The sequence below is a fragment of the Equus quagga genome, chromosome 15 (assembly GCF_021613505.1).
Source record: "Equus quagga isolate Etosha38 chromosome 15, UCLA_HA_Equagga_1.0, whole genome shotgun sequence".
Classification (NCBI taxonomy): Eukaryota; Metazoa; Chordata; class Mammalia; order Perissodactyla; family Equidae; genus Equus; species Equus quagga.
This window is the reverse complement of record NC_060281.1, coordinates 24,890,325-24,903,835: the sequence shown is the minus strand read 5'-3', so window position 1 is coordinate 24,903,835 and position 13,511 is coordinate 24,890,325. Positions and strand designations below refer to the sequence as shown.

At 40.8% G+C, this 13,511-nt stretch overlaps 1 protein-coding gene across 3 annotated transcripts in view; it reads right to left on the bottom strand.

Moving 5' to 3' along the window:
• The window catches only part of KIF6 (kinesin family member 6), a 375,031-nt gene extending 361,734 nt beyond the window's left edge, over nt 1-13,297 (bottom strand). For 2 of the 3 annotated variants that reach the window (XM_046641148.1, XM_046641149.1), the window contains exons 1-3: nt 13,169-13,297; nt 9,011-9,120; nt 4,273-4,347 (exon numbers count right to left, since the gene is read on the bottom strand). In XM_046641148.1, coding sequence (XP_046497104.1) covers nt 4,273-4,347; nt 9,011-9,120; nt 13,169-13,234 — 251 coding nt within the window. In that variant the 5' untranslated portion in view covers nt 13,235-13,297. Of the gene's footprint in view, nt 1-3,357; nt 3,409-4,272; nt 4,348-9,010; nt 9,121-13,168 lie in introns of those variants that run through there. The other variant, XM_046641150.1, reaches the window with a different exon arrangement.
• Between the last annotated feature and the right edge of the window lie 214 nt (nt 13,298-13,511).

The following is a 13,511-nucleotide window of genomic DNA, read 5'->3' as shown; positions in this document are numbered from 1 at the left end:
TTGGAAAGAAATATGATTAATTTTATTTAGCTTTAATTGTACACAGAAACCACAATTAAGCTACAATGTGTTAACACAATAGAACAGCTTTGTGGGGCCTGTGCAGAGCGGCTGTATTTATGTGAGGAATGTGTTGCTGAAGGCTAATCTCACTGGGGATAGCAGGCACTTCTGTTTAACATCGAAAGTGGCACAGTTTTCATTCGCCAGGCCTGCCAAATTGTATAATTCTGAAAAAAATAGCTTTCAATTTACAGGGATAAACATTACTTCAAATATTGTGTATAAATGAGACTTTATTGATATTTTATGTTTTACCATTTCAGAGTCACACAATTCAAGTTCGCATAAAGTGTGAACATACTTTATAGGACATATTTAAAGGCAATAGAAATAGTGATCCCCCAGGGTCTTCATGTAGTAAGTGAATTTGCTTCATAACCCTCTCCTTCAGAGATGGGTCAGAGGAAACTGTGGGTCTGCCTCCCTCTGTCTGTCCATTGTCTATTGCAGCACATGCTTCTGCAGAGGAGGAGCCTGGATAGTGACAGTGACCAGAGCCTGAGGTGGTAAGCAACGCCCAGGAGGAAAGAGCGTCCTCATGCCCAGCAGAGAAGCTCAGGGCCTACCCCGCCCACAGCACAAGCCATTCCTTCCCCACAGACCCCAGGATGGGCAACAGTGAACAGAAACAGCATTCTCAAACCAACAACAGAACTCTGAGATGACGTAGATGAGCCCACCACTAAGAACAACCAACTGTCTGAGGAAAATCTCTACAAGAGCAAGGCACCAAACTCAACAGTAGAACATACGTGCAAAGAGAAAGTGGACAGAGAAAAAGCCAAGGTTTCAAAATAACAACTATCTTCAGAGGGAAAAGGGAGAATATCATGGGAATAAATAAGAATAGACTTCTTTCACTTCCTAGAAATGAAAAATAAAATCGTAAAAATTAAAAATTTAAGAGGTAGATGACAGAGAATGCATACAGCCTGAAAAGCAAATTACCATGCTGGCAGATTGAGCTAACAAATTCTGCCAGAACTCACAACCAAAAGAAAACGATACGGGAACTGTGAATAGACAGTTATAATATTTGAAGGATAGAACTAGTAGTTCTGGAACTAGAAGTTCCAGAAAGAAAGAATAGATACGTTGGAGGAAAGGAATTTATTTTTTTAATTATCAAAGAAATTATCAATGGGACGACTTTTGAGCTTGAATACTAGGGTCTGCAGATTGAAATGGTTGAAAAAGAGACAAGAATACACAAACATATGAAAAAACAGGCAAACCTAGACTATCAATACACTTGGTGATATGAAATTTCATAAAAGCAAAGAAAAAAAGGGGCCGGCCTGGCAGCATAGTGGCTAAGTTCGCACACTCTACTTCAGCAGCCCGGGGTTCCCAGGTTCACATCCCGGGTGTGGACCTATGCACTGCTCATCAAGCCACGCTGTGGCGAGCATCCCACATAAAGGAGAGAAAGATTGCCACAGATGTTAGCTCAGGGCCAATCTTCCTTGGCAAAAAGAGGAGGACTGATGGTAAATGTTAGCTCAGGGCTAATCTTCCTCACCAGAAAACCAAACCAAACCAAACCAAAACAAAACAAAAAAAAAGGAAAAAGAAAAAAATCCTAAAAACATTTAGAAAGGAAAAAAAAGGTATTTCCTAGGAAGAAATAAGATCCAGATGGACACTGACATCTATTCAGCAACAGCTTTGTGGGGCCGGCGCAGAGCGACTGGATTTATGTGGGGAATGCAAAAAGACTAGAGCAATATCTCCACAGTTATGAGAGAAAAGAATTCTTAACCTAGAACTCTATACCCAGTCAGATTGCCACTTAAGTGTGAAGGTAAATGACAGGCTTCAGAAAGTTCCCATCTCGAACTCTCTCCAGAAAATTACAGGAAGATGATTACCAGCAAAACTAAAAAGGAAACCAAAAAACAGAAGTGAGTATAACAAACAGTGATGAGCAAGGAAACAAACGTGACTTGGAGATAAATTTAAATAAATGCTGATAATAAAATGATTCACAGCAATCCAGAATGAAATTACCAGCTACTCCCAACACTTGCAGTGGTAGAAGGGCGGGAAAGGTACAGTCGGAGCATGCGAGGGTCTCTGCTGGGGGAGAAGGGGGAGAGGAGAGACAGACAGACAGAGACAGACAGAGAAGTTTAGGTACTGAGAAAAATACATATAATACCTCAATTTAAACTACACTAGAGGTGTTGAAGTACAATGTACACCTTGAGAGAGAAAATGGAAAGCAGCAGCAACAACAACGAAGAGCACAGTCACACCAACAAACAGCAAGAGAGGAAAAAAACACAAAGTATTATAAATGGAAAAAGTAAGATAGGAGGAATAGCTCCAAACACTATTACAGTAGTCATAATAAATATAAACAGGTTAAAGTAACCAATTAAAGATCAAGGACTCTGAGTTTGGCCAAAAAGGCAAAAGGCAGCTATGTTTTATTTATCAGATACATATTTAAAAAAAAACTGACACAGGGCGGTTGAATTAAGAGATTGAGAAAGATAAACCCGATACAGCTAACAGAAAAATAAAATTAGTAAAAACAGTTTCAGGAAAAATGAGATGTAAGGAGAAAAGTATTGGAAAGGACAAAGAGGAATGTTTGATGGAGATAAGATCCACTAGGAGCAGTGTGAGCAGCCTGGATAAAATGCTCGTGCCCGTCATTTGTGAAATCTTGTCATCACTGGGCTGGGTGTCTTTGTTAAGTCAGTGAAGAAAACAAATCCCAAGCCTTCATGGAGTCTTGTTCTAGTGGAAGGCAGACAGACAAAAAAACACTAAGAAATAATCAGACTAGATAGTATGTCAGACGGGGCTAAGTGCTAAAAAATAATAGATAAACAGAGAAGGGTGACAGGGAACGCAATTTCAAATGAGGCAGTAAAAGAAGGCCTTATGAGAGCGTGACATAGGAGCCAAGAATTCAAAGAACTGAGGAAACAACGATGCAGATTTCTGAAGGAAGAGAATTCCAGGCAGAGGCGCAAGAGCTGGAGGGAGAAGTGGGCTCAAGATGGGAGAGGGAGGCAGCAAAGGGAGGAAAAACCAGACATCTGCGAAACAGAAACTAAGCTCCCCTCCCTGAAGGATTTCAGAAAGTTTCAAAATAAAACACATGAGATCAGCTATCTGAAAATCGACATAACCCAAAAGGTTACTAAACGGAAGAGAACTTCAGAAATGTGTGAAATCCATTCAAGGAGACGTGAATTCAATCTAAAGAGATGTTACTGGATTGTGACTATGACTAAAATCGCTTAAACCTATTGACTGTATTGTCCCCACTGCACCCACCGTGAAGGAAGACTGCCTTATAAGAGCAGGGCTGGTTTGAGCAGGATTCATAAGACAGGAGTCTGAGAGACAAAATGTGGCAATGCCTTTCCAGCAATGTCTGTGGGAAATGGTATATTGATTACTAGACTTGAAAAATGGGGCTGGATAGTAGATAGATTTCTCATTTTAATCATAAAGGTAGATATATCTGGGGACTATTAGGTTATTAAAATCCTCCAAATGACTTCAGGATCAGAAAGCAACTTTATTAATATTAGTTTCCCATATGGATTTCCTATAAGAGGAGAGGGTGCTTATCAAAGAGCTTGAGTGTCTAGTCCCGAGGAGACTTTGCCAATACATATTAATAATTTATTCTGATTTATTCATATTCTCATGTGAGTTTGGGTCTAGTCGTCAGCAGCCTGGACCTATCTGGATATACCGAAACAAAAGGGACCTGGAAGTGAAGGGCCAAGCTTTGAAAGGTAGTTATCACCCTGAGGTCGGGCGGGGCCAACCATTATTAGGCCTCCCAGGTATCACTCATTCCTCCTCTTTCATCCATCTAACCATATGTTTGACATACTGTACTGAGGAAAGAGTACTGGACTTAGCAATCATCCAGGACTCTACTAGCCACACAACTCTGAGCAGTGTCACTTAATCTCTCCCACCCTCAGAGATTTACATGTCTTTTAAAATGGGAGTAATAACAGCTATTCCGTCTATCTCATTGGTTAGTTTCGAGGCTCAGAATCTAAATCTAAAACAAACAGCTGTCTGAAGAGAAGGTATTAATGTTCTCATCGCTACATGCCCTGTAGCCTGAGTATATTCTTGATATACTGAAGCACACTACCACAATTATCTGCGAATTGAAGACAAGACGAAAAACCACTAACCCACTGAACAAAATATAGGAAATCCTACCTCTCAGCAACTGGTTTGGCAATGCTTTCAAAAATGGTCTCTTGGTTTGCATCCTGATCAAAAATCCTTTGGAATCTGCAAATGTGAAAACAGTAATTATTTAAAAGCTGAGCCTTCAAACACTATCGGATTAATCATTTTATTTTCCTGAAAGCTTTGTAAATTACCCCATCTTTACATCACTGGGCCTACCTAAGCTAACACAATGTCCGCCCTGTAGTCCCAACCACACTGCGCTGTTGTACCCCTGTATACAAATGGTGGGTAAACAGTATTGCTTTGACAAGATCTGTACAATAATCCCTCTGAAGAGCTGCAGCAGCTTTGAACCAAATAATAAACTGTGTGTTTTTCAGCTCTCAAGAGGAACAGTGTCCGCAATTGGCATCAAATTCAAATCTAGATAAGTGCATGAAATGGAAACCCGAGAACAGGATGTAAACAGCCAAAGAACTTCTGAGGTCTGACCTATAAGAAAAGAACACAGCTGTGAAATGTACGATGATTGAACTTCATTTAAATTTTCAGTTTAAAATTTTGAACAGAAGTTTATTTTCCATTCATTAGGGGACTGCATCCTTGTATCAGCCACTTAATTCTCAAGATGGTTTTGTTTCATTTTGTTGATCATGAGTCAAAAGTCAAAAGGTAAATTAAGATAGACCTGTTCTGCAAAGAGAAGTCTTCATCAGATTGGCAGGGCTAGGAACGTGGTGGGGTGGAATGGTGTCAATTTCACCCTTCTTGCAATGGCACTCAGACTTCACTTCGTACAGGATCACAAGCACAATGGAATACTTGGGACAGGAGACACACAACACAACCTACGCTCTACAGTGTGGTAAGTTGCTACCAGCGATTATGGCCCCATTAAAACATCATGAAGAAAGAGACAGAGAGAGAAAGGGACGGGAAGAAGGAAAGGAGGAGAGAGGAAGAGGGTGAGGAGAAGGGGGAGGAAAAGAGAGAGCGAGCGAGCATAAGCATACAGGGCAAAATATTAACAATTGTGAATCTCCCACAAAGGGGATGGGAGAGTTGATTACATTATTCTTCCACCTTTTTTGTACATTCAAAACTTTTTAAAATAAAGGAGGGGGGCACTTTAAAGCAAAAACTCTAAAACAAACACTTTGAGGCCATCCGAAGAAGCTTTCAGAGTAGTTTAAGAACCTTTGGTCTATGTGTCTGCCTATGCAAGTGAATTGGGCACATGTTCAATTAAAGCAGAGATGGCATGAAGTGCAGGACTGCTGTCACTATGGAGGAGTTCGGAGGGATGTCTGGAGCTGGGCTGGAAATACAAAATGGAATGGAATTCATTGTCTTTAATCAACATTAACTTCAAAAGACCCCTATAGCTTATTAACCTCCCTTTTGAAGAAGCAAGTGATGAAATGTATACAAAGAGACATTGTCAGGCACTCTGGCTACGACGTCATTTAGCAGGGAAGATTATATCTTAGATAGCAATATTTGCTGAGTGTGCCCAGAACACTTCTCGAAACCCTATAGGTATATCAGAGCTTCAGACATAACACCAGGGACGTGGCTGCTCAAGTGCTCATCACGGCACTGCCTACTGTGACGTCTGAGCACAGACGCAGCGGGGCTTTTGAGGATGATGATGATAAGGCTGATTTGCTTCTTTTACCGGGTCAATGATGACTGAGGGAATCAATTATCAATCCCCAACTCTACTCCCTTAAGTAACAGGAAATACATCTACCACCATATAAACCAAAGAGACGGCAGGAGTGTCAATAAATCATATGAGCTTCATTAAACATCAAATATCATCATCCCCAAATATTTTATTTTACATAATGTAGTTGCATAGTAAACTGAAAAGACATTATAATCAGCTAGCTTCTGAAAATCACTGAAGAACAAAATAGAATCATAGATTCAACAAGTTCAGTCTAATCCTCCATGGAGGAAGAAGTTGAGGCCTAAGGAGATAAAGCAATTTACTCATGGCCCTGGAACTAACCATTAAAGCACCTTGAGATTCCTGATTCCTAGGCGGTCCTTTCATTTATTAGGAAGTTGTGTAGGCTCTTCCTACACTCTATTTTGAACCTGGCATATGCTGATCTCTTCACACCCCAAACCTGTTCTTCCTGGTCTTCCTCAGCCCAGTAAAGGACAACTCCATCCTTCTAAAAGTTCAGTCTAAAACTCTTAGGGCTTCCTTGACTCCTCTCTTCCATTACACTCTATATCCAATCCATCAGCAAACTCTGTCAACTTTGACCTTCAAAATAAATGCAGTATCCAACTTTTTCTCAACATTTCTACTTGCTACTAACCTGGCCCATGCTCCCAGAATTTCTTGCCCAGTCTTCCTTGCAATAGCCTCATTGGTCTCCCTTGCCCCCTTACAGCCTATTTTCCACACGTTAGCAACAATGATTCTGCTAAAACGTAAGTAAGATTATTTCATTCTTCTGCTCAAAACCCTCCATGATCTTCCCATGGCACATTGGGAAAAGCTCCATATGATCTGGCCACTCTGTTGTCCCTGTAACCTTCTTCCTCCCCACTCCCCCTGGCTTACCCTTCTCCTGCTACACAGATCCCTTTACTTTTCTTCAAACATGCCAGGCACTCTCCCATCTCAGGGACTTCACTCCTGCTATATCCTCAGCCTGGAATTCCCATCCCTCAGATATTGGACCATCTGGCTTCCTTACCTCCTTCAAGTCTCTGTTCAAATATCACCTTCCTGTATACCTCCCCTGACTGTCCTATGAAATATCGCAACCATCCCTCCCCTTGCTGCCCCTCATCTCAGCACTTCCTGTTCCCCCTCCCTACCTTGGTTTCTCCATGGCACTTAACACTTTCGGACACACATTTTACTTACTGATCTGCTTGTCCGTCTCCTCCCACTAAAATGTAAGTACCATAAGAGCAGGAGCTTTGTTGGGTTCCCTGCTATAATCCTAGCCATTCAAACAGCACACACTGGATGGTCAACAAATATTTACCAATTGAACGAATTTTCTTGGGGGAAAACAACCTTTAAAATGCTTAAATATTTATCTCTGAAGATATGTATAAGTTAACTATTTAATTTCTTTATTTAAAATACTAAAACGAACATTTTTAATTCAGAGATTTAGAAAGAATGATTAAGAGATTTAAAGACAAGCAAATAGCACGTTTTCAATAAGCACATGTTTAAATGCACTCTATTTGTATCTACATAATATAAATACTTTGGAGAGGACCAGCAGCTAGAGACATGGTCTATTGTTTTTTAACAATCAAACAGAATCATGCTGAATAAAATGTTTTAGCAAATTGTGGCTCTACAGAGACTGGCCGAGGCCAGGTGTCACGATGTCATAGCTACTAAGGTGTGTAGCATGCTTACCTCAGTGGGAGGATGCCCCCTTCAGAAAAGGAAGTCATGTAGTAAGGCTACTGCTTAACGGATAGAAGGAAAGGCAATGAGGAGTCACAAAGATGAGGTGAGTATCACCCCACTATGCAATCACGTGCTAGCAATCCTGCTTGTACTTATAGTAAAAGGAGACACAAAGAGGAAATGGGGTGGAGGTGGAGGGAGAAATATATACATGAGAGACAAAGGGCAGAGTTGTGAAGACCAAAGAGAATCTTTATGACACAAAAAATAAGAAAATAACAATTAGACAGATAGAGAGACAGAGAAAACCATAAAAAATATCTGGGATGGTTTTATCCAAAGGGCAGGGGCAGGAATGGTCTCAGAATAAGGCCTATGTAAACAGCCTAGAGAGAAACGCAAGAAAGTGATGAGGACTTCTTCAGCAGGACCCAGAAATCCACCACCTAAGTTTGGGCCAGAAATCAAGTATGGATTTAACTTGGGCTCAAACTTCTCCAAAAATCAAAAGTGGGGATTAAAAGAAATGGAATAATTGTAAATTGGAGAATAAAGACAGTATGAAACAGTTGTAATTCCAAATTTTGAAGCCTGGCTACTAGAAGAGTATTTGGATCGAAGGCACTGATGACAACCCAGGGGTGGCTGTTTGGTACTTTTCACCTGAACCACGCAGTCCAGCACCGTCCCAGAGAAATACAATGCAATCCATAAACCTAAGTATATATGTAGTAGCCACATTTTTTTTAAAAAAGCTAAAAGACACAGGTGAAATTAATTTTGATAACATATTTTTAACCCAATATATCCAAAGTTTTATCATTTTAATGTGTGATCAATATGAAAAAATTCTTCACACACTTTACATTCTATTTTTTTCATACTAAGCCTTCAAAAATCCTCAATATATTTTATACTTACAGCACATCTCAATTTGGACCAGCTACGTTTCAAGCACTTAAGAGTTACATGTGGCTAGTGGCTGTTATATTGGACAGTACAGATATACTGTGTACCTATGTGCTTATGAGATCTGTATGTCATTTATGTGATAAAGAATGATCACCTGTACAGCACACAAATTGTACCTTCAGTTTGTATCTTTAATAAAGTTTAGTCCTGCACTGAATTTCCTACAGGAACGATCTTGGCATATCACTTCAGAGACAGAAACACACCATCTTTTCAACTTTGGGAGCAGCAGAGAAAAGACAACATGAATTCCATCTACTATGTGAGATCGGGAACTGCTTTACATTCTCCCCAAGAAATGGTGCCAACGACTTCACAGTGGACATGAACGCAGTCCAAGAGGCGGTTCAAAAGGAAAACAGGAACAAAGAAGGAGAAAGAAAAACTTACTTAAATCTGTAGTTTTCTCGTTTATTATTCACAAACCCATCTGCCAAATCACGAGGTAAGATAATTTCCAAGCTAGGTGTTAATTTTTCATCTTCATCTATGGAATAAATCTGCAAATATGAAGACAACAAATCAATATACAATGGTAAAATCGCAGCTTCAGCTATGACCATGTTATTATGACACGCATCGTAATGGTATAAAAATTGTATTTTTAAGGCAAAAAGTCATAATATAGTATATTTTGGATAATTTTCCTCTTTGAACTGTGTGCAGACTCAAACAAATATATGGAACTAAACAAGAGGTATAAAACCTAAATCAATGCTCTATCAAAGCTCAGATCCTCTTTAAATGATCTAATGTTCAAATTTGAGCATTTGAGTGTCTCTGTTGTTGAGAAACTAACAGGCCTAAAAGCCACATATCATCTAAGTGTTGCTTTAGAATTACGTACCAGAAATTAACATTTTACTACAACCAACAAGGATTTCTGAGCATTTACAAAATGCTAGACACAGAGATAAAAGGATTAGGTCTGAGACTTCTCAGAGAGTCCACAAGAATGCTCTAATTCAAGTTACGTTCAAAGAAGCCCAAGTTTCCATGAGACATATTCAGGCATTTGATAAAAGACATGTGGCTTCAAAGGACACATGTAATTCACGCCTTTGATGTCATTTTCAAGGTTCTCCTGGAAGCTCAGCCACTAATTAGCAAATGACCTAGGAGAAATCACTTAACCTGTGTAAGCTGAAACGGAAACGAAGGGTCTTAACCAACCCCTTGCAACTGTGATATTCTCTGATTCTCTTCTTGGTCACCTACTCCTTTATTTATTGGCCAGGAAAATCAAGAGTCAAGCCTATATATAAAGAGGTCATGAGGAATAAAGAAAAGCATAAGATTTGGTGTCCAAAGACCTGGGGCAAATGCTGATCTCAATTTACCAGCTGTGTGACCAGCCACCACTTTCAGAATCTTGGTTCCTTCTACATATAATGAAGAAAACAGAATTGCCTCCCATATGAGATTGCTGTGGGGATCAAATGATGTCATGGAAATGGAAGCATTTTGTAATGCACCATAAAAAATGTTAGTCACTAGATTTAGAAGTTTTTTTAAAAAGACTTCTTGTCTTCCACCAGGAAATAAAATTCTTTCTAACAGGCAACACTTCCTGTTTAAGACTCATTTAGATGCTTGATTATGGGGGGAAAGTCATATTCTTAAAAAAGTAAAAGCCTACCTAAATCTCCAGAAAGTCTGAATAATTTTCCTAAGCAGATTTTTATTGAATCCTCTCATTTAAAATGTGAAGAATTCCTGTAGAAAAGTCATTCTGTAAACTAAAATTATTTGTGTAAGTAATGGTATCAGGACCAAGGCTTTCTGGCTAGGTTTGCTCAACAGACATTTAAAAAGTATATCCTGTAGGGCACTACATTAAAAAAAAAAAAAAAAGGTTAACAGCTAGACGGGTGAGTGAAAGGGGTGTGTAAGATGTGAAACATGCAAGAATGAGGGTGCCATATGTTAAAAAAAAATCTGCCACACTCAGTGCTCAGAAGACAAAAAGGACCATCGACTAGAGTAGGAATAATGACCCTCCACCACTCTCATTAAGCCACTCTCTGAGGCATTAAAAAAAGTCCCTTAATAATCAGAAAGCTTGTTTTAGTCTAATAGATTGGCATTCTACCCTTAGTCTTAAAAATATTTGAGATAGAGTAGGTTTTTTCAGAAGACAATTAGATCAAATGCAAGGAGGAATATGAAAATGTTCTGAAATATGCAAAGCACCATACAAATGAAAAGCATGGCCATTGTTAAAATTGGCACAGAGGTTCATCCTATGTACCTTCTAATTTATTAATCTATAAATTATTATAACTTATAGTGCCTCAAGAAATAAGACTAATGGAACAATGGAACCACAAAATGAAGAGGAAAGAAAGAAAAATACCTTTGAATCACTCTTGGTTTAATGCTACAAGCAGCATTTTCAGTCAGAGAAACAACCATACAATCTTTGGGGGGCAAAAAGATAGGGTGCTAAAAGTGGGATTCCTAAGGGAGAGCAAGGCTACACTAACTCAAAAACTGTTCATCTGTGTTCTCTTATTGTTGTGTATGTGGCATAACGTTGCCTCTCCATAAGAATCTGGCATTTGGGGGCTGGCTCAGTGGCATAGTGGTTAAGCTCACAAGCTCTGCTTCAGTGGCCAGGGTTCGCAGGTGTAGATCCCAGGCACGGACGTACACACTGCTTGTCAAGCCATACTCTGGCTTGCCAGGCCACATATAAAATAGAGGAAGACTGGCATAAATGTTAGCTCAGCGACAATCTTCCTCAAGCAAAAAGAAGACGATTGGCAAGGGATACTAGCTCGGGGCCAATCTTCCTCACCAAAAAAACCCACAAAAAACCCAGACTATGACATTTTTAAATAAAGTATGACACCTAAAAATACTTCCTAGAGTATCAAATAATCCACTTCACAGAACCTCACCAAAGAAATGCAAAAGGAGAGAAATGCACGTTAAAATATCCAAACATTGCATTTTAAGAAAAGAGACAGTTCAATACAAAATCCAAGATTCTCCAACAACCAACAGCCCCCACGCCCATTCTACTCATCGTCTCACATCACCATATCCGAGGACTTGCTTCTGACTATCATATCTGACTGCTGAGTTTATGTATATAAATTCAACAATTTTGGCTTAGAGTCTGGGGGGGATACATGTTGCATATAGTATATTTTTTACATATGATGTACCTTTAAAAACTTTCTTGTAAGTGAATGTAAGAGGACAGAAAATAGGAAGATACTCACAGTTCCTTTCTACATTGCTTTATTCCTTAAAAAAACAAACAAAACAATATTTTCTTTGGAGTCTTCTCCTAAAGGTACTCCATGAGTAAAAAGATTGATGATCACGATAATGACAAAGACACTACATTCTCCTTTTTTAAAATAACATAAATTACATGAGGCAAATGCTAAATTATGACATGCTATGATGCCACACATATACATATACACAGTATAGATATGGGAAGGGGATAAAATATTATCAATAACACATCCATTCCAGGCACCCATGAATATGACCCACATTGCCCTTGCCTAAGTCCTCATTTTGTGGAGCAAAATGGTTTTGTCTGAAGAGCCACGAGCTTTGGAATAAAAAATCCTTAATCAAAAGCAGGGTTCTGCCGCTCATTAGGTGGGCGGTTTGGCCACATTATTTAATCTAGTTGACACTCAGTTTCCTTATCTATAAAATGAGGAAAATGACATCAGCCTTGCAGGGTTCCCATGAGAATCACGGATAATGTAGACAAAGCACCCACTTGGTAAGAATGACTAGCTCCTTTCCAGGGAGAGGAAACAACATTTCGAAACATTTATGAAGCATTCCAACTCTCTCTGGTCAGAGCAAAGGCGGTCTCAACCTTCTTTGTCCCGCTGAATTTCGCTTACTAGAGGAAGCACCTTGTAAATGCTCAGTTAATGTTTTCTGAATAAAGAGTATATGTGTATTCTTTGTGTGAGGCTGCATACATACCTATCTATATCTGCAATGAGTACCTGTCAACGTTCATGCTTCTGTTGCAGAATGACAATATAGTTAGTCAACAGATTCGAAGGGCCCTATGAGCAGAGCCGCGTGTACGCTCTGTGTATCTTTATCTGTATCTATTATCTGCATCACCTTAGACATGTGTGGACACGCATCTCTTGCTCGCACGTTTTGCCCGAGTTCGAACATAAGCTTGAATGTATCCGAGCTGCGTGTCCGTTTCTCAGAAAGGAGCAATAAATGTGCGCAGTTGAGGCGCAGTCTACGTTGAGTGTACAGACACGTGTGCCCGGGCGCATGTCTGTGGCTCTGTGCAGGCTACGTCTGTGCCCGCAGGGCTGTGCTCGGTGGGAGTGGCCTGGGTGTCCGTCTGTCCGCGTCCCTGACAGCGGCGTGCCGGTGTCTGCATGGCTGTCGGGGCGCCTCGGACCCAGCGTGCTGGACCCAGCGTGCTGGACACCGGCGGCACCCCTCACCCCTTGGCCCGGCCCAGGCCCCTCGCGTGCCGCCCCTTCCCCGGCCTGGGAGGCCCCGCCGCGCCTGCGCCCGCGCTGCTCAGACCCGTACCCCTTGCGGCTGCTTCCGGACAGTGGGCTTCACCCTGGCGAAAATCTGGATCGTCTGCTTCACCATCTCTTCCCTGACTCTGCACTGACCCTTGACCTCTCTCAGGCCCTGTCTCCCAAAACTTCTGACTCCCACCACCTCCGGCGAGCCGCAGCCTTAGCAACAGTAACTACGGACACTACCCAAGGAGCACCGCGCCAACCAGGACCGCCTCTCCTCCCTAATTGGTTGCTGATGGGTGGGGCGGCCCTAGGGGAAGGACTGGGGGCGGGGTGGGGACGGGACCGAGGGGAGAGTGCTGCGCATGCGCTCGATTAAGGTCCGGGCTCTGGGCTTAGTTAGC